The sequence below is a fragment of the Podarcis bocagei genome (genome assembly GCF_964188305.1).
Source record: "Podarcis bocagei genome assembly, chromosome: 7".
Taxonomy (NCBI): Eukaryota; Metazoa; Chordata; class Lepidosauria; order Squamata; family Lacertidae; genus Podarcis; species Podarcis bocagei.
In genome coordinates this window covers 73,613,823-73,635,151 of record NC_138132.1, presented here as the reverse complement: position 1 = coordinate 73,635,151, position 21,329 = coordinate 73,613,823, and the positions used below count along the sequence as shown (strand labels likewise).

The window sequence follows — 21,329 nt, the reverse complement described above, 5'->3', positions numbered from 1 at the left end:
TGGCCACATGACCCAGAAGCTGTACGCCAGCTCCCTCAACCAGTAAAGCGAGATGAGCGTCGCAACCCCAGAGTCATCTGCGACTGGACCTAACGGTCAGGGGCCCCGTTACCTACCTACCTACCTACCTACCTACCTACCTATCTATCTATCCATCCATCCATCCATCCATCCATCCATCCATATATGGGTTTAATCCAGTGCAATGAAAAGCCATGTACAGTGAATATTATTAATAAAGGATAGTAAATATTATTTTCAAAGGATCAATCATATTGATAAAGGATATTATTCCTTTGTGTGTGTGCGCCCCCTTCTCCCTCACTTTCACCCCTCCCTCTCTTATTCCCCCAACCCTCTCTCATCCCTTGTGTCTCCACCCTGTCTCTCCCTTCCCCTCTCTCATCCCCCTCTTTCTTCCCTTTCCTCTCCTTCCCCCCTTTTACCCCTCTCTCCCTCCCTCTCATCCCCTTCTACCCCTCTCCACCCCGCCTCCCTCTCACACCCACAGAGGATTCTAATTTCACCCACCTTTTCTTTGTTGAGGGCTTCTTGAGCTTCTAACTTGTAGACTAAAAAATCTAAAAGGGGGTTAAGAGGGAGAACAACCAGGGAAATTAGTGAGACGGAATTTACTAGAATCTGGTTTACATTTGAAGGAGGAAGCTGTTTAAAAGCCTGTGAACCTAATAGGAAGGAATGTGCCCACTATTAAATTTTTTTTTAAAGAAATCCGTGGAAAAGAAACTAACTAGAAATCCAAAGTTTAAAAACGCAGAAGCCTATTCTCCATCGTATTTCAGAACAGAATTCAAAGTGGAACCCGTGTCTGAAAGGAGCACCAGTGGAAACACTCTGTGTTGCTGACAATAACAACAATTGTTTGTACTCACACACACAGCAAACACACATATATATTAGGCAGCCTAACCGATGGTAAGGGATGTCTAAGAAGAAGAATAACACTATACAATGCTGTATAATCCAGCATGACTGATGGCCCGGGATGCTGGGAGTTCTAGTACAAGATTCCCCATCCCTGCTGTCTAAAACCCCTCAATTACAACCAAAAATCCTTCGCAACTTCTTCTCCAATCGTCAAGTGGCGATTAGCCACCCAGCGCACACGGCACAGAAGGCCACATCTTTATCCAAGATAATTAGAGATCACTTGCAGCCCTCTCAGAAACGCTCCCAAGAAGAACAACTGCTATATTGATCTTTTGCAAAAGCTCTGAGACACAAGAGTCGAATCAGCCTTTTAATAAATGCTTATTTCTTTTCTAGCGAGGCAATGCGGCTGAGCGCTGGGGCACCAGCACAAAACCCCAGAGGTCTGGGAATGAAGGCCGCAGCAGGAGAAATGATGGTAGCTCAGTAATGCAGCCTTTGCACTGAACACAGGAGGTTCCAGGTTCGATCCCCGCCACCTCCAAGTAAGGAATCTCTGCTGCCCGACACCCTGCTGCTTGTCTGTGTGGACAATACAGAGCTAGATGGGTTGCCAACTTTGGTCTGGCAAAATACAGGACAGGGTGGGGGAATTGCATACCCCGTTAAATGTCCCAATCCAGGACATCCTGGTTGTGAGAGCACGGTGGCCGTTTTGGTTGTCACGATCTCACACGATTTCGTGGTGAAATTCCCCCTCCCCCAAAATTTTCAGGGCTGCAATTTCGTGCAGTGACCCCCAACATGCATTTGTGGGCGCTGTGTGTGAAAAAGTGGCTTTTTGGACTGGGGAAGCAAGATGCTCATGGCAAACAAAATGGCCACCTTGCTCTCACGGCAAAAAATGGCAAGATGGCCTCCTGGAGTTTGACTTCAAAGTGTTGGGGGGTATGGGAGAGAGACAGAGAGAGAGAATCAGCAAAACAGAAATACAGGACAAACTGCCTACTGTACTGAATCAACATAGGACATAGCATTATACATTGAAATACGGGAGAATCCTGTATTATACAGGACAGGAGGAAACCTTAGCATGGGACAATGGTCAGACTCAGTGTTATGTACTGAAGTTCTCACCCTGGGCCAGCAGGGGGATACTGTAGATAGTTATGCAAATAAGGGATCGAAAGTGACGTTCAGTGATTGGATAGTTACAGAAAGTTGTTACAGTTACGTTGTACTGGAGCTCTATATAAGCAGGCAGGCTGAACCCTTCAGTTCAGTTCTGTTCTAGCCTGTGAATAAACAAGAGCTGTTTGAAGAATCACTGTGTCGTCTGATATGTTCACCCACAACTTAACACTCAGCATGGGGAGCATCCATGTTCCATGTTCCTGACAAGGCTCATAGCTTAGTGCTACAGCATCCATTTTGCTAGGGCTGCCATACGTCTGGGAAATGTAATTTTGTTCCCAAAAAAACCCCTCAACATTTTTTGGGGGATTTTCACTTAAAAAACAATTAAGCATTGATGGAATTAAAACACACACACACACACACACACACACACACACATACACACACTAATCTATTAGAACCATACTGATCATTACAATAAAAACAGTGCCAAGCAGGCAGTTCCCCAAAGCCTGTTGGAACAAGAAGAGTCTTCACCTGCTGGCGGAAAGACAAGAAGGAGGGAGCCAATCTAGTTTCCTGAGGGAGGAGTTCCAATGTTTGGGAGCAGCCACCAAAAAGGCCCTTTCCAAAGCAGCGTATTCTGCTGTTTTGAGCAAACACCTCTTCGAATTTACTTCAGGCAAAAACCCCACAACCTTACCTTCTTTTGTTTTCTTGTGTTCCCCTCGTTCTTTCTGCAAGGATCGTTCTAGCCGTGATCTGTGTTCGTAAACAACTGAGGGGGAGAGAAGAAGGAAAGAAAAACAAATATGAAGCAGCAAAACTTCGCAACACCCACCCTCTACCCAAGAGATTTTCAGACGAGGATTTAAAAACAAATAAATAAACCTGGGTTCTGTGCCAAGTTCAGGTTGTCAGCATAAAGGATGCATATGGAACAAGCTTGCTTGGTGTCTCTGTGTTATTTATCCTGCCATTTCCCCTGCTTTATCTACTATATATTTTAAATACAGTGGTACCTCGGGTTACATATGCTTCAGGTTACAGACTCCCCTAACCCAGAAATAGTACCTCGGGTTAAGAACTTTGCTTCAGGATGAGAACAGAAATTGTGCAGCAGCAACGCGGAGGCAGCAGAAGGCCCCATTAGCTAAAGTGGTGCTTCAGGTTAAGAACAGTTTCAGGTTCAGAACGGACCTCCGGAATGAATTAAGTTCGTAACCAGAGGTACCACTGTAGTTGTTTGTTCACTAGGCATTTGACAACTCACTAGGATATCGTAACCGTATTTTTGCGTGGCAGTTCCTGAGATCGTGGATAACCTTCCCTCTGCTTCTAGTCTGTAAATGTTGTACACTGTAAATGTTCCTTGTTTTATTTTCCCATCCCGGTTTTGTTGCATTATAGCTCTAAAGTTGCCCCTCATGTGGTAACACTGGGAAAGCACAGCAGAACAACTAACAGAGCAGAATGACGTGCGGACGGCCTGGTATAAATCAATCGCTGATGCACTATTGTTGCGGCTATGACACATTGCAGCCAACACATTGGGGTACGGGGTCATTCTGGAGGGTCCCCATATTCAAAGGCTGCCCTGATCTTCCTGCCATTCAAAGAAAGAGTGACACAATGTACTACCTTATTTATTCATTTAAAGAGGGGAGGGTGGGGAGGAATAAGCGTTGCTCATGACACATCCAACCAAAATGGCATTCATTCAGGTCATAAATGTCTCAAGGCAAGGACATTGTGTGTCTCCCTACCCATGCCCCCCATCTGCCCCCTGACACCCCCCCCCCCAAGAATCACAGCCAGAGGCCCAGGAATTACAAGAACGCTCAGCATGATGGAGGCAAACAAGCCAAACCTAGCTTGCTAGAGGAGGGGGGGGGGCAAAATATGAACAAAAATATTTTAAAATCTGCATTTGATGTGACAGATGAGTTCCTTCTCTCTCCCTCTCCTTTATTCTTTCTTTCTTTGATCAAGAAAGAACAAGTACAAGGCTCCAGTTGATTTTTCGCTGAGTGAAAAGGACCCTCAGGCATCCCTTTCAACCTTCATGGATGTTTAACAATGACTTTTAATGCACTTTTAAAGGCACTTGGAACCCAACCGAGCAGCGGGTTTTCTGGTGAGGGGGGTGGGGAAATGCCAAGCCCAAGGATCTCGTTCTCTGATGAAGCCTCGATGGATTTGGGCGATAAGACCCAGAGCTCTTTTTGGACTAAGTTACATGGGGGAGAGGCGGACCCATTTCTATGGTGATCCACCTGACAGCTATACCCTGCACTTGCACCCGTATTCTGGAGTTCAAAGTGGCAACAAGGGAGATGCTTATTTTGGGTTGCAAAACTGGACCAGGGAAGGCATATATACATGATTGAAGTGAACAGGTACGAAGGGCAGGCACAAAGCGGAAGCAGCAGCACGCTAAGGACTAGGAACCTGCACCGTTTATAATGCGGAAGCTGAGATTCTCAGGAAGCTGCCTTTATTGCAGCCAAATTCTGTGGCTTTTTTGCATTCCACCACACATGCATATCCCACCAATTTCACATGTGCCCTAGGGCACTTTCTGTAATGTCACCCTCTAGGATTCGAGGGTGGGGAATCACCACTGTCCTTTTTCTGTCTGTCCACCTATCTGTGCCCCAAATAGGAGAGAGGTATATATTTGTTTCTGCCCCCTCAGAGGTGCCTCAGAACGGACCTGCCTTGCACGGAAGGATGTATTTTGAGCCGCATACCACAGAGTCTCGCCAGGCACAACGTGACAGGATATGAACAAGTCCTCTGAGAATTTATCCCAGCTCACACTAAAGATTTCTTACGCCCAACGAACCGTCCGCATGATATAACCGCCTGCCTTTCACTCTCCTCTCTGGATCTCACAAACTCTCCTTTAATGTAAAGATAGTTAGACTCTAAAGCTAAGCTGAAATCACTCCCAGGGTTTCCCCTCAGAGTATTCTCTTCTATGTACAGCTTTTAAAAAATAAATAGAGCCACAGACATTTGGGTGGGGGTCAGTGAAATGTGCAAAGGGTGTTTAATTTTTGAAAAGTCGGGGGGGGGAGGAAATTCTGAGGAATTAACTCTTGTGAGAAATTTCGGCCTCTATAATATTTGATGCAACAAATACTCTTGTTAGTTTAGAGTTAAGACTCTTGGACTGAAAGAAGCCCTGAGGATAGAGAAGAACACTAGGAGAAGCCAAGGTCTGAGCCCATCGCTCCCTTCCACTAGATTAAAACATAGTGGGCAGGATCCACACCTGAAATTTCCCACTGTAACCGCAGGTGGTGAAATGCAGCAGGAGGTTGTTGTTACCAAATATTCTCCGTGGAAGGCTGACGCTCCAAAATATATTTTTGCTTTTAACTGGGGTGGGTGTAAGCTGAGAAGTTCTGGAACAGATCTAGGCTAGATCTGGAAAAGGCACAGCGATAACATTGTCTGTTTGGCTAGCCAGTTTATCCAAGATGATCTTTCCGGCAACAGAACCCTAATCCAACGCAGAAGAGGAGGGTAATAGTTCGGTGACAGTGGCTTTTCGGGCTAGGATAGCGGGTGGGAAACCTCCAGCCTGGAGACCAGTTTTCCCAAACCACACCTGCCTGTGCATCCCCTTGGTGGAGTTTAGTACTGCTGGGGTGGACAGGTGTGGGGGACTCCCTGGTCCTGAATGTGGTAACTGTGCCCCTGAAGGACCAGGTGCGAAGCCTGGGAGTCATCTTGGACTCGCAGCTGTCCATGGAGGTGCAGGTCAATTCTGTGTCCAGGGCAGCTGTTTACCAGCTCCATCTGGTACGCAGGCTGAGACCCTACCTGCCCGTGGACTGTCTTGCCAGAGTGGTACATGCTCTGGTTATTTCCCACTTGGACTACTGCAATGCGCTCTACATGGGGCTGCCTTTGAAGGTGACCCAGAAACTACAATTAATCCAGAATGCGGCAGCTAAACTGGTGATGAAATGGCCGCTGAGACCATATAACACTGGTCCTGAAAGACCTACATTGGCTCCTAGTATGTTTCCGAGCACAATTCAAAGTGTTGGTGCTGACCTTTAAAGCAGTAAACAGCCTCGGCCCAGTATACCTGAAGGAGCGTCACCACCCCTATCATTCTGCCTGGACACTGAGGTCCAGCTCCGAGGGCCTTCTGGCGGTTCCCTCCCTGCGAGAAGTGAGATTACAGGGAACCAGGCAGAGGGCCTTCTCAGTAGTGATGCCAGCCCTGTGGAACACTCTCCCATCAGATGTCAAGGAAATAAACAACTATCTGACTTTTAGAAGACATCTGAAGGCAGCCCTGTTTAGGGACGTTTTTAATGTTTGATCTTTTACCACTATTATTATTATTATTCTGTTGGAAGCCGCCCAGAGTGGTTGGGGAAACCCAGCCTGATGGGTGGGGTATTAATAATAATAATAATAATAATAATAATAATAATAATAATAATAATACTGTTCAATACTGCTGAATGTGCCAATGAAGCAGACCCCTTGAGCCAAAAGGATTGAACCCTCTGCTCATCAGCTTGTGAGTGGAAAGTTCAATCCTCCTATGTGGTGCTTCACTAACCCCCCCCCCCCGGTCAACTTTGACAGGGGGTCAGGGACTGCCCAACTCTTATGACATGAGATGATGGCTGAGAGGTGGGGGCCAGTCCAGTTGCCAAAGTTGGCCCATGGCATGGGGAGATAAAGATCTGACACTCTGGGCCAAACAAGTCCCCCAACCCCTGGTTTAAATTGCATAAAGAATATGACATTGATGGTAAGAAAATTATCTGGAAAAGGATGAAGATTTGACTGCTGGGAAGTATTATTCCCCTCATATAAGCGACGTGTATATTAGCTTGCAATCGGAAAACACAATAACAGGAGGGGGCTTAAATAATATGCATAAATTGGAAATTTACAAAACCCATTAGAAAAAACACACAGCCCATCCTCTCTGCCTGCAGGCCTCTGGACTACAACTTCCACCAACCCTAACTACTGGCCAGGCTGGCTGAGGCTGATGGGAAATCACTTCTAGCAACATCTATCAGTCCACGGATTCACCATCACGGCAGTAATAGATAGATCCAAGGCAGAGGGAATTGGCTGGACTCAATTCCCAATGGGCTTTGTCAATTGCTAGGGGTGGTAGCCAATGCTAGACCTACTCAAGATAGGGTTGCCATATTTCAAGAAGTAAAAAATCTGGAAATGTTGTTGAGCTTTTTGGGGGCAAAGTTTTAAAGCTATTTTTAAGGAAATTCAGCAAAAGATCGACACTTCCAACATGGGTGGCTGCCATGTGCCCAGGTTTTCTGATTTTCGGAAATTCCACCTGGACGCTATTTACGATGGACGAATCCTGGATATGTCTGGGAAATCCTGGACATACGGCAGCCCTATACTCAGAATCACCCTCTTATCATCACGACACCCTGTGAGGTTGACTAGACTCAGAGGCAGTGACAGGCCACCACCCCGCTGGACTGGGGATCTGAGACTGATCTCCTGGGTTCTCGTCCAACACTCTAAACCAGCGGTTCTCAACCTGTGGGTCCCCAGATGTTGTTGGACTACAACTCCCATCATCCCTGAGCTCTGGCCTTGCTAGCTAGGGGTGATGGGAGTTGTAGTTCAACAACATCTGGGGACCCACAGGTTGAGAAAGGCTGGTCTAAACCAAGTATGAGGAACCTTTGCCCCTCCAGACATTGCTGAACCACCACTCCCATCTTCCCTGGCCATTGGCTATTCTAGCTAAGGCTGATGGGAGTTGTAGTTCAGCAACATCTGGGGGACCTAAGTTTTCACCCCACGCCTGCTCTGACTACTATCTCACACTTCCCTGTCTTTCTAGGCACCAACGCAGATGACTGAACAGAGCAAAAATAAGGATGTGAGGAGGGGCAGGAGGCTCCAAGAGGCAGAGAACTACAGAACTATGAGCTGAGCTGGCTGCTGTCCCATCCAGCCATCACGAGCAGCTACTAAAACGCCTCTTTAAAAAATCCCCCAGGAGCAATAACTTGCAGAGAGAGCTTCTTCTCTTTGTTAACGTTTCCAGCAAGGCAGATGTGCCAGCAGGCTTCAGCGTGGAGAAATAACCATTTCCGCAGGCTTTCCGCAGAATTTAAGAACATTCCTCTCTCTCTCGCTTGTTGTCTGTTTGCCATTTCGGAAGTGATCTCTAAGGGAAGAGAGGGGGAGAAGACACTTTGCCAGCCAGCTAAGAGCTGATTTACACACTCAGAAAAGGGGAAAAAAGGGGTGATGTATCTATCCCCGGAGTGAACCAATTCAAAATTCGAGGAAACATCAGAAGCTGCCTTATATTGACTCAAACCTTTGGTTCATTCAGACTAGTGTTGTCTACACTGACTGGCAGCACCTCTTTAGGATTTCAGGTGGGAGGGGATCGAACCTGGGACCTTCCGTGTGCAAACCAAGCACTCTGCCACTGAGCCACACAGGGGTGGGGGGCACATGCCAGTTCCCATCCTGTTAAGATGCGGCAATGACGGTCAAGGGAGTTTGACAGAAGGGGATTAAACCCAGTCATGGAACAATCTCTCTGGGAAAAAACATTCCCTCTTGCACATGTGTGTGTGTGAGAGAGAAGGGAGAATGCCCTCTGCAATTTTAAAAAGCCCTTGCCTTTTAAGATATGCCTGTATATCCTTTGCATGCTGCCCAGTAGGACCTGGAATAAATGGTACGGTTTCAGGTACCTACGGAACCCAGCACACATTTCAAGCATGTGACTTCCCCCAAAGAATCCTGGGAGCTGTAGTTTGTTAAGGGTGCTCAGAACTGCTTCTCTGTGAGGGCTAAAGTACAAATCCCAGGATCCTTTGGGGGGGGGGAAGCCATGGGCTTTAAATGTGCCCCAGTCATGCCTGCCTCCAGATCTGCCTGCCCCCTGCTTGCATTAAAAATATTCCGTGTTCATGGAGGTTTTTTAAAGGCTGGGGAGGGTTGTTGGTTGTGTTTTTTGCACCCTTAGATCTGTTTGCTTTTAAAGGGTCATGTGTTAGAGAGTGTCTCGTACCTCTACCAATTTCACTCTTCTCCCAAGTCTGCTGAGATTCCCCTTATATTTCTCAACAGCCCTGTTTTGGCTCTGTTTTGATTGGCACTCAGCAGCCGAGTTTGCTATTCAAGGGAGATTTTATCCGTATGTGACTTATGCACACACAGAGAAAAACCATTTATACTTCTTTCTTCTTCCATGCTTCTAAGATTTTTGCCCCCAACCGCAGCTCAAACGTTTTTCGAGCTCTTCTTTGCCAGGGCTTTTCGTCAAGCTTGGTCTGGACGATGGGATTAGAAGACCTTTGAGGGTCTCTCTCTCTCTCTCTCTCTCTCTCTCTCTCCTGCTCCGCAGTTCTATTCTAGAAAAGTGTAGCCAGCTGGGAAAGCAGAGCAGGCATCTCTAGCCGTAATTACCAGAACTGGCGCTCGGCCAGAATGCCAGAGCTCACGGCCAGGCCCCAAGCAAAGCATGCAGGAAAAACATTTAGAAACCCTTTGGATATCAGATGGAGGGCTGGAAAGGAATGCAGGAAGTTGTCTTACACCAAGCCAGACCTTTGGCCCATGGAGCTCAGTACTGTCAGCACGGGCTGGCAGCAGCTCCTTAGGGTTTCAGGCCTCTTTACCTCTGCCTTACCTAGAGATGCCAGGGATTGATTGATGGATTGCCTTTCTGCCCCAGCCTTTTCTCCAAGGAAGAAGAAGAGGAGTTTGGATTTGATATCCTGCTTTATCACTACCCGAAGGAGTCTCAAAGCGGCTAACATTCTCCCTTCCTCCCCCACAACAAACACTCTGTGAGGTGAGTGGGGCTGAGAGACTTCAAAGAAGTGTGACTAGCCCAAGGTCACCCAGCAGCTGCATGTGGAGGAGCGGAGACACGAACCCGGTTCCCCAGATTATGAATCTACCGCTCTTAACCACTACACCACACTGGCTCTCAAGCTGGTGGGTGTGGTTCTCTCCCCACCCTCACTGAATCCCCACAACAACTCTGCGAGGAAGGTTAGGCTGAGAGGCAGTGACCAGCTCAAGGTCACCTGGCCGAGTGGGAACTTGAAGCCTGGTCTCCCACATCTTAACGTGACGCTGTAACCACTACACCACCCAGCATCTTCTGAATGCAAAGCAGGAGCTCTGTCACTAAGCTATGGCCCTTCCTTCAAAGGAGCAATCTGGCATGGGTGAAAGGGCCAGAATTTGGGTTTGGGGTTTTTTCTTCTCTGCAATGGCCCAGAAGGAGGCATTTCCCTAGGTATTCTGGGAAAAGTAATACAGGAACAATCACCAAGGTGGAGGTTGGAATCAGAGCTGTTGAAGCCAGAGAACTGAAGGAAACCCTCCACAATTAGCAAATGTGGACACCAAAGGGTCCCTCTCCGGGCTGCTGTTTGGTCCTGGGTTTTTGGTGGGTGTATCTGCAACATGACATTAAAAACGCTGTCTCAGTCAGACTGTTACAAGCAGCCCAGTCCTGTGGAATACCCTGCTAGCAAGAAATTCAGTGGGCACCTTCTGTGCCAAACGCCTGCTGCTGAAAACCCTTCTCTTCTGCCGGCTATTAAGAATACGTCCTTCCACTATGGTTTAATTGGTTTCTGTTTTTAACTTTCTAAATGGTTTTTGTCATTTGGTTTTACATTTTTTATCACAGTACCGCTTTGATATTATTTGCAGCAGTATACAAATAAATGTGACCGCCACACATCGTTCTCATCTGAAGGGGCAACCCTTGTACTAATGCACAACAAAAACAGGACAGCAACACACACACACACACACAGAGAGAGAGAGAGAGAGAGAGAGAGAGAGAGAGAGAGAGAGAGAGATATGGGAAAGTTGAAGGCATCACCAAGAAGTTACAGGACATGCACGGATTGGAAACAAAACAGCCTGCCCATCCCAAAACCATTGCAGGAGCAAAACAATATCGCCTATAAGCAATGTGATACAGGCACAGTAAAAAAAACCTTCCGGCTTCTGCCCAACTAAGTCTTCCTCAGAGTAGACCCAGTGAAATTAATTGTTCCATTACCACAAGCACTTCTGCTTCCCCTGATGGAATTATCCCCCCCTTCCCCCCATACGCTGTCCTGGGGTTCTCCCAACCCCCCCAGAGTGGATATGGGGAGAGGCACTGGGCGAAAGCTCTTGCTCTGGCTTCCGCAAGTGCATCTGATTAGATCAGTCCCATGTTCCTATTTATACCTGCCCTTTATTAAGAATCATGAGGACCAGCACCTTGCTTTGCTTTTAAAGGAAGTGGCAGCCCTGAAAACCAGGGGGCAGGGGTGGAAGTAAGTAAGGAACCAGTCTCCCAGGCCTGCACTGCATGCATTTAGCAAAGCCCAAAACAGCAAAGCGTGGAATACTGTGTTGGCCTGAATATAAGCCTCACTTTCCCCCCAAATTCCAACCGTGAAAAGTTAAAGAGCAGCTTATATTCGCGACCTTACGGTATGCAGCCTGGGGCAAACAGCGCCAGGAGCGCAGCAAGACGACACCTGCCCCATGCATAGTCCCCCATCCTCTCCCCCAAGGCCAGGAAGGGAGAGAGCGAGGAAGAGAAAAGGCAGCCGCCAATGTTAAAGGTGTTGCTTATATTCGGGTGCGGCTTATATTCAGGCCAATACGGCATATTCCTTGCAGAAATCAGAAATCAATCCCCGCCTTCCCTTTCCCACACCAGCAAAACTGTTGCCAAACGTTTGATCAGGCCTGGATGAGAACCCTGCCAAGAGGCAGGCAGGAAGGGCGGAATCTGCCAAGCAGCTGGATCCAGTCCCAGAGACCACCAGTTACCCGTCAATCCGGGAGCAGCGAGGAGGGGACATTTTGCTATAAAATACGAATGCCCCTCCATTAGACATGAGCTCCGAGTTCAGTAACTGCAAGTTTCTGAAGAATGCCTGCATGCGAGTTGGAGGCAGGGAAGAGATAATGAAAAACAAACAGTGTGCTGCTGCTACTTCTGGTATGTTTAAAGCTCCTTCCTGAGCTCTCCAGCTGGTCCTTCCAGACTAATAGCCAGCGCATGGTGCCAGGAGAAGCTATTTGCCTTTCGATCCCAGGGGGCGAGCTCTGGAGCTGACATCAGCAGAACAGCAACGCTGTGTGTTGTCTGTGTTGTGATTCTTCATCCCTGGTGACCTCAGGTTTTTCAAGCAGCAAAAGGCCTGGTCTTTCAAACCCTGAAGAGCATAATGAGCAATTCCCCTAAATTGGATTTCCCTGACCTGGTGCACTCCAGAAGTTCTGGATGGCATACAACTCCCCATCAGCCACCAGGTGGCAGGGCCAATAGTCATTCAATGAGTCTGGTATCATGAACAGAAATAACAGGGGAAGTCTATGGCGCCAGGGTCATTCCAGTGGCATTTCCCGCCCTCCTCGCGGGTCTTCCCTGATGTTTTCCTTTGGCATTTCCCTGCTGGGCAGCCAAACCCACCAATGACCTCTAAGGCATCAGAGTGGAGCCCAAGTTTAGTGCTCAGTTCCATGTTATCGTATTTTTCGCTCTATAAGATGCACCAGACCACAAGATGCACCTAGTTTTTGGAGGAGGAAAACAAGAAAAAAAATATTCTGAATCTCAGAAGCCAGAACAGCAAGAGGGATCACTGTGCAGTGAAAGCAGCAATCCCTCTTGCTGTTCTGGCTTCTGGGATAGCTGCGCAGCCTGCATTCGATCCATAAGACACACACACATTTCCCCTTACTTTTTAGGAGGGAAAAAGTGAGTCTTATAGAGCAAAAAATAAGGTATTTGCTTCCAGGAAAAAGTAACTTGGCAACGAGCGCCGAAGTCATGCAACTTTCTGCTATATTTCTGGAAGTGGTTTTTATGTCTTGCAAAAGTTCAGGTGTGATGCGGAAACCAGCAGCTGGGCAAATGGTATAAACTGCCCTTTGACTGCAGCCTAAGACTATTAACCCTGGAATCTAAAACCATCTAGATGCACCAAGTTTGTCACCAAATATGGTGGTAAACTTAGATAGCTCAAAGCTTACCCACCACCAACAGTTAGACACACCCATGTAGGGCAGGACTATCAGTGAAGATGCATGATGATCATTTGATGGAGCTTCCAGGTCCATCAGAGCTGGGGAACCTGTGGTCCTACAGATGTTGCTGGGTGACAGCTCCCAGCATCCTAAGGACAGGCCTTGCTGGCTGTGGCGGATGGGAGGTGGAGTCCAACATCTGTCCACAGGTCCACAGCCATAGATGTATAGAGACACTTCTCAGCACCACAAGGTGGGACACAAAACAAGAAAGAGGAATTTGCACTGGCTGCCTAATAGCCACCAAGTCACTTTTAAGGTTCTGCTATTTACATGCAAAGCCTTAAATAAATCTGGACCAGGTTCCCTGAAAAACCATGCTCCCTTCCACTGCTCAGTGAGGGCACTGTGATCAGCAAATGTGACCTGGTTAGTTTTGCCATGGCCTGCTGATAATCAACTCACCGAGACGCAAAGGCAGGTTTGTTTAGTGGTGGCACCACTGTTGAAGAACACCCTCCCTGCTGAAATGCAAGAGACGCCATCAGTAATGGCATTCTGCCGGCTCCTGAAGACACACCTGTCTAGGAAAGCAATCCCTTGAACTGGAACTTCTGATCTTGTTGTTATAGCCGTTTTCATTGTCATGCTTTTTATGTAATTGTCACGGCTTGTGTAATTTTTAATTATGAGAGTTTTAAAGGTTTATGTGGACTTCTTTTATTGCATGCTTTAATTATGTGTGGATTTTATAGTTGTAAACGGCTCGGAAGCCATTTTGGCCTATAAATGGCACATGAATTGATAAACAATAAAAACAACACCAAGCACCCAGTGACCTCAGACTAGCTTCTGCAGGACTAACCAGAAATAGACAGCCTGTGGTTTTCCAGATGCTCTTGAATTCCAACTCCCAGCCCCAGCTGATGTTCAGGAGTAGATCTGGAGGCCCCCCAGGCTCTGTTCCCCTGGACTGCATAGACCAGTTGCTTTAGATATTAAATTGTATGCATGTGTGCTGCACATGATGGGAAAGGAACAGAGCCAACTAATTCTAGTTTCATCCCCATCCTCTTCCCTGCCGAGTCCCACAAGGGGCACCACTGAGCCTAAGGAGGAGGAAGCTGGCAGGCAGGGCCGCCCCCTGGACTGGATGGAAGGAAGAAGGCAGGCCAGGGAGACCTGGCTGAGGGCAGACTGAGGTTGGTAGGGCAGCACCCATCTGCCCTAACGGACCAGCAGGAAACGCAACCGCGAACGAAGCAAGCCAAGACCCCTTCTCACCTTGCAATTGAGCCGAAAGCACCTCCTGTTGCTGCTTGTATTTCAAAGCCAAGGCTTCTGCAGACTTCACCTTCTGCTGGAGGTGGTTGTACAGGAAAGCTCCAGATGCCAGGCAGGCCACGGCCACTAGGCAAAACCCAGTTTGCAAGAGGCCCTTTTGCCTCCTGGTGCACAGCCCAGTCCCCATCCCGGGAGCTTCCTTGCCAAAGGATTTATTTTTTCACTTTTCTTTGCCGCTGTACCATCTGGTCCGACTTTTCGTGAGCACCCAAGAACAGCAGCTTGCCCTCTTTCCGAACGGCCAGTCCGTTGAAATAACAATAATAATGGTCTTTCTTAAATTCTCCCAGATGGATCCTTCCTTTTCCTCTTCTCTTTACAGGACCAGGCTGGCTTAACAATCCTCATAGTCTGAGTCAGTGAGAAGGAATAGAGGCTGGGGCAAAGGGCAAGCTCATCTCTTTCCAGCTAGAAACTGCAGGGTTTTAAAAGAAGCCCCAACAATAATAATAAAAACCCTACCAGAGATTGCACCGTTTTATTCCATCTCCTTCCGCTGTTTCCTTTCTTCTCGAGTACAGGTGTGCGCGCGTGAACAGGAGAAAACTTTTTCTTAAACTTCCTTTTTCCTTGTGCTGTAGGAAGCGAGGGGGTTGGGGTTGGGGAGGGGAGCGCAAAGCAGAAAAAGCAGGATCACGGATACGGATCACCAAAGTTTCTAGGCGCACGGAGGACTTTCCCAGGTTTAAGGAACTTCCTTTCCCGCCCAGCCCAGCAGCTACACACACAACACTAGGGGGCAGTTTATTATCGCAAGCTGCCCTCTCCCTCCCCTGAAAAACTTGCAAACAATCTTAACACGGAGAGAGGAAGCCGAAGCAGGATCCCCAAGGGACGCGTGGAAACGGACCAGGAAACTGACCGCAGGATTTGCAGGCGGCTGCAAAAACACTGACTCCTTTCTGGTCTCCTTTCCTCCGGACTCTCCCTCCTCCAACTTGAAACGGGGTGGCGGTGGTGGGAAGGATCGGCTGGGGAGGTGGAGGAAGGATCCGAAAGGAGGAGGAGGAGGACAATTTTGCGATATGCAGAGAGAGAGAGAGATTGAGAGAGGTGGTTGGCGGCGGTGGAAGGAGGATGCGGAGCTGGGAGGAGCTGAACTAGGAAGGAAAGGGGGCGGCGGTGGGAGCATCAGGGGAAAGGGGAGGGGGTGGAGAGGCGGGGGAGGAGCCGGAGGAATAAGATCCCAGGGATCGCCAAAGAGCAGGGTTGCAATGGAGTGGGATGTGCTTTGCGCGCGGGGCGCACAAGACTGTCAAGCCCGTTGCGCGCTCACTCGGAAGCAAGCCCGCTGACCAGCCGCCGGGGATCGCTGCTGAAATCCGGCTCAGTGGCGCGGTTAGGGGATCGCAGATCGCTTGCGCCTTTCCTAACCTTGGCTGTGCCGGCTCCCCAAGATCCCTGGAAACTGCCTCTTATTCTGTGTTGGTGGGAACTGTAGCAATGCGAGGGGTAAACTATAGGTCCCTGGGTTAGTGAGCTGGGAGAGTCTGTGGCAGAGAGCAGTCCAGAAACAGGTAAGGATGGGGGCCAAGAGGCAGAGATGAGTAAGGCTGGTGAAGAGTCAGGGGTGTCTCTCCCACCTGCTGCCGCAAGATCCCTCCCCACTTGTCTCCCAGAACCAGAACAGGGCTGAAATGGGAGGAGCAGCAGCAGGCTTGCATTCAGGCCCAGTCTCAGATTGCTTGGGAAAAGCCCTGGAAAGGAAAGCACTTACAGTGGTACCTCGGGTTACATATGCTTCAGGTTACATACGCTTCAGGTTACAGACTCCTCTAACCCGGAAATAGTGCTTCAGGTTAAGAACTTTGCTTCAGGATGAGAACAGAAATTGTGCTCCGGCAGTGTGGCAGCAGCGGGAGGCCCCATTAGCTAAAGTGGTGCTTCAGGTTAAGAACAGTTTCAGGTTAAGTACGGACCTCCAGAACGAATTAAGTACTTAACCCAAGGTACCACTGTAGATGGCTGTGAGGAGGTGGGAATGTTCAGTCTCAGCAAATTATTTTCATGGAGGAAATCAGGAATGAGCTACTCTGCTCATTAGGCCTCACACTCAGCCAAATCTTCAAAGATCATGTTTTTTGCTAATAAAGAGTTAACTCCAACTTAGAACAGTGTGATTTGCTGCCGGCTCACTCTTTGACACTGCCTGTCCTCCTCCTTAGTCCCAGGGTTTCCCCTTGTAGAACTTGGCAAGGAGGAGGAAGCCAAAACTGGTATTAGTTGGCTCTGCCTGTCTTTGGCTCTGGTGTCACCTACTGCTGGACCCCCTGCCTTCCACCCATGGGTGGGCAGCTGCTGCAGGGATGTTCTGCCTCTGAGCAAAGAGCTTACACTTCCCTTTTCCCCTGCAAGGCTTTATTTTAACCCCAAAAGCACTTTATACATCAGGCATAGGCAAACTCAGCCCTCCAGATGTTTTGAGACTACAACTCCCATCATCTCTGACCACTGGTCCTGTTAGCTAGGAATGATGGGAGTTGTAGTCCCAAAACATCCGGAGGGCCGAGTTTGCCTATGCCTACTATACATCCTCAAATGAACTCTTAAGGTAATTGCCATCTTGGAGAATCCTCAGTGCCCATAAAGGCTTATTACAGACATGACTTATGGAGCTGCTACTTTGGATATGATATTTAACTACTTAATCAGGGGAACCTCGTCTCAGCAGTCCCGTGTGGCCCTCCAGGCCTCTCTCTGCGGCCCTCAAGACTCTCCCCAGGCCACACCCTTTTCACCTTCCTTGAGCGTCCTTACCTGGCTGGAATGCACCCTCAGTGGCGTAGCGTGGGTTGTCAGCACCCGGGGCAAGGCAAGTAATTTGTGCCCCCTAAAACGTGGATTTGCGCCCCCTAACCCGTGGATTTGCGCCCCCTAACCCCCAGATGTTGCGCCCGGTGCGCCCGCCCCCCCCTGCACCCCCCACGCTACGCCACTGTGCACCCTTGAACTCTTGCTTGCCTGGACAGAAGTAAATTTACCTTTGTGGCTCCACCTCCTCCTTTTGCTTCTGGCTCTGCCCACCCCCGGCATGTGGCCCCCAGAAGATTTCCTGGAAGGGAATGTGGCCCTTGGTTTGAGAAAAAGGTTCTCCATTCCTATGCTACATAATAAACATTACTATTGTTGTTGTTAATTATTTTGATGACACACATGTCATGGGAATCAAGAGCGGCCAGATAGATTTGAGGCACCGTAACTGTGGCGTGGGTTAAACCACTGAGCCTAGGACTTGCCGATCAGAATGTCAGCAGTTCGAATCCCCGCGACGGGGTGAGCTCCCGTTGCTCGGTCCCTGCTCCTGCCAACCTAGCAGTTCGAAAGCACATCAAAGTGCAAGTAGATAAATAGGTACCACTCCGACGGGAAGGTAAATGGCGTTTCCGTGCACTGCTCTGGCTCGCCAGAAGCGGCTTAGTCATGCTGGCCACATGACCCGGAAGCTGTACGCCGGCTCCCTCGGCCAATAAAGCGAGATGAGCGCGCAACCCCAGAGTTGGCCATGACTGGACCTAATGCTCAGGGGTCCCTTTACCTTTAACATTTACCTAGCGCCCCGTGTTCCGATATTCTCCCACCCTCCACCACCACCTCTTTCTCACAGGGTCTTTGCAACAGTCCAAGTTCCTTTGCAATGGGATCGATACCGATGCAGACCTGAAACCAGCCTCTCTGCAAGAAAAGAGAGAGACAATCAATATTTCAGAATGGCTATGAGGTGGGTTCAGATAGGCATATTTATAGCTAGACTGTTGTATTTTGCTTTAAAATATATATATCCCAGTCTCTCTTTTCAAAGCTCCATCAAAGCCAGAAGATGGATCATTTCTCTGTGAGGTGGAAATTCTTGCTGCGTCTGGCCAAATGGGCACTCTGGCTAATAGGCTAGACGCAGAGAGTGGAGAGGCTGTTTGGGCCACCCACGCAGCTAAGAATAGCTTGGAGCTGGAGAGAGGAAAACCCATCTAGACCCAAGTGCCATTTGCAGAAGGCCTCTGAGACAGAGATGGATGGACCTGTTTGTTTCCGTTTCTCTTGTTTCCCCAACCTTTAAATTCAGCTCTTCACATCTGCAGTGGTACCTCGGGTTACATACGCTTCAGGTTACACACTCTGCTAACCCAGAAATAGTACCTCAGGTTAAGAACTTTGCCTCAGGATGAGAACAGAAATCGCACGACGGTAGCACAGCAGCAGCGGGAGGCCCCATTAGCTAAAGTGGTACCTCAGGTTAAGAACAGTTTCAGGTTAAGAACGGACCTCCGGAACAAATTAAGTACTTAACCTGAGGTACCACTGTATTATTATTATCATCTGTTACATTTATATGCTAGCCTTTCCTCCAGGGAACTCAAGGTGGGGTGTGAGATTCTCCCCTCCCTCTTTGACCCTCACAACAACCCTGAAAGGTAGGTCAGGCTGAGAGGCAGCGACTGGCTTAAAGTCACCCAATGCGCTTCATGGCTGAGCGAGAATTTGAACTCGGGTCTCCTCGTCTGGTACTCTTAACTGTTACATCACACTGTCTCTCCCTTTGTTGCAGTAATTTATAGTTTTCACTTTTTAAACCTACATGAAAATTGGTCAGTGTTTTATTGCAAGTTTCTCCCAATGTGTACACGTTTCCATACTTGTTTATTTTACAAAATTGTATATATACCGCTTGATTGTCATAAAACCTCTGAAGAAATATTAAAATGATCGATAAAAACTGTTAAAACCATTTAAAGGCCATTTAAAGACAATTAACATTTTTAAAATTAGATTAAAACTTGTCAACATCTGCGTCTCTTAGCTTTTGAACTCCAGATTAATTTTGAGATAACCTGGGTCAACACATGTTCTGCACATTTCTTCCTCAAGAATATTTGTTCTCTAAGCCAATGCTTTTGATGTACTCAAGCATGGAATACTAATATTTCATCTGAATAGTAACATCTAGGAATTCTACAATTCTAGGAATGTGTGTGCTTGTATTTTTTAATTTTTTATGTTTTCCCTTTCTTTCTTTTTTTCTATGTGCTTTTTTGATATAGCGGTGTGTTCATATGTGTATGACAATCGCTGATATTTTAAGGGATGTGGGGGGCATTCAATTCAGTGGACCAATCTGTTCATTTCAATTTCTGCCCATCTCTCTATTTTTCTACTTTTAACTCCAGCTGTCCATATTTTCACGTCAGTTTGCAAATTTATTTTTTTAAGTCCTCATGAAAACCCACAGGCGTTTTAGTACAAACTTCTGCCGATCTACTCATTTGTGTATTCAATTCTGCCACACACATGTATCGTTGCAAAGCAATTTTCCCCAAACAGAATGCCTTTCTGTATATTATTTTCACTACTTATATGCATTTTAAGGCCTACTTTACCCGAGTACAGTGCAACTCTTTTACACTCATAACTTAGGCTGGAGTCGTTGGCACTGCAATATTCAGAGAAGTACGAAACTGGACTGTTTTCCTGTTCCCTTATTGTTTAGAAAGTACAGATTAGGTAGATTTGCATTAAAATGCCAACTGTTTCCAATTTCCCCTCCAAACCAAGGAACAACAGCCGCTGAGATTGTGGGATCCTTCCTAGAGGCAAAAAATTCCTGCACATCCTGTGGGGTTGGACTAGATGACCCTCCCGGTCCCTTCCACTTCTATCATTCTACTGTCACGGCAAAGCACTCCCACACACCATTCCAAGCTCACCTGCAGCTTCCTAAGAAAAGTCAGCGGAGGTCCAGTCTGAGTCATCAAACAAGAAGCCATTTCTCTCTTAAGATATGCAAGGGCACTTCTCAGCTGCTTTATAACCCAGCGCAGACATTCTGCATTTTGATTAGGAGCAAGGAAAATTCCCAGCTCCTGATGGTAATAAAGAACAAGGTTTAAGAAAAAAACAAAGTCAGATCCAGACTCTTTGCAGAGGCTGAAGGACCTATGTTTTCTCCTGGGGGTGGGGAGCTGCTGAGACCAAAAACACCCCTGCAGTGTTGGGCAGGGACACTGCTGACCCCGAGAGCTTGCTGCTGCTGAGAACAGAAAGAGCTCCAGTAAATTAGCAAAAATGTATAAAAGAGGGTCAAATGTATGTTGGAAATGTAAGGAAAAAGAAGGCACTTTTTATCATATGTGGTGGACATGTAAGGTAGTAAAAGAATTTTGGGAAATGATTTATAATGAGTTGGTAAAAATGTTTAAAGTAACTTTTTCTTAAAAAACAAAACAAAACAAAGATTTTCTTTTAGGAATTCTAGGTGCCAAAATCCCAAGGAAGAAGAAGAGGAGTTTGGAATTGATATCCCGCTTTTTCACTACCCTAAGGAGTCTCAAAGCAGCTAACAATCTCCTTTCCCTTCCTCCCCCACAACAAACACTCTGTGAGGTGAGTGGGGCTGAGAGACCTCTGCCTCAGTGTTGCCCACAGCAGCAAAGAGGATGGGGACAAACTATAGCTGGCTCCACCTGGCTATGGCTATCCTTCTGCCTGCCTTTGACTCTGGCTCCACCTCCTCTTGGGCTCCCTGCATTTTTGCCCTCTGCTTCTGCACCAGCCCCATCGAAGGCAGAGAATGCAGATTCGCTTTCGGCCGCCCGACAGCTCAGTCGGTAGAGCACAGGGATCTTAACCACAGGGTCGTGGGTCAGAGCTCCACCTTGGGCAAAGAATTCCTGCATTGCAAGGGGTTGTATTAGACGACCCTCATGGCCCTATCAACTCTACAATTCTATGATATGAATGATTCTAAGATCTCAAGGAAAAACAAACAGCATCTTACAGCAGCCCCTAGTGGTTATGAGAACGACATTCACCGTTCCGGCAAATGAGGCAGTTTGGCAAATTGCACAGCGCTGTGCCTGCTCTGTTTTCAGCCTTGGTTGTAATATGGCACAGTCCTCCATGAGACTGTCGACCCA

At 47.7% G+C, this 21,329-nt stretch overlaps 1 protein-coding gene across 2 annotated transcripts in view; it reads right to left on the bottom strand.

Annotated features, from left to right (window-relative positions):
- LOC308591027 (uncharacterized protein) overlaps nucleotides 1–15,513 on the bottom strand; it is a 46,500-nt gene extending 30,987 nt beyond the window's left edge. Inside the window, exons 1-4 of one of the 2 annotated variants that reach the window (XM_081201557.1) lie at nucleotides 15,284–15,513; nucleotides 14,362–14,996; nucleotides 2,732–2,806; nucleotides 532–581 (exon numbers count right to left, since the gene is read on the bottom strand). In XM_081201557.1, coding sequence (XP_081057683.1) covers nucleotides 532–581; nucleotides 2,732–2,806; nucleotides 14,362–14,548 — 312 coding nt within the window. In that variant the 5' untranslated portion in view covers nucleotides 14,549–14,996; nucleotides 15,284–15,513. Of the gene's footprint in view, nucleotides 1–531; nucleotides 582–2,731; nucleotides 2,807–14,361; nucleotides 15,048–15,283 lie in introns of those variants that run through there. The other variant, XM_081201558.1, reaches the window with a different exon arrangement.
- Between the last annotated feature and the right edge of the window lie 5,816 nt (nucleotides 15,514–21,329).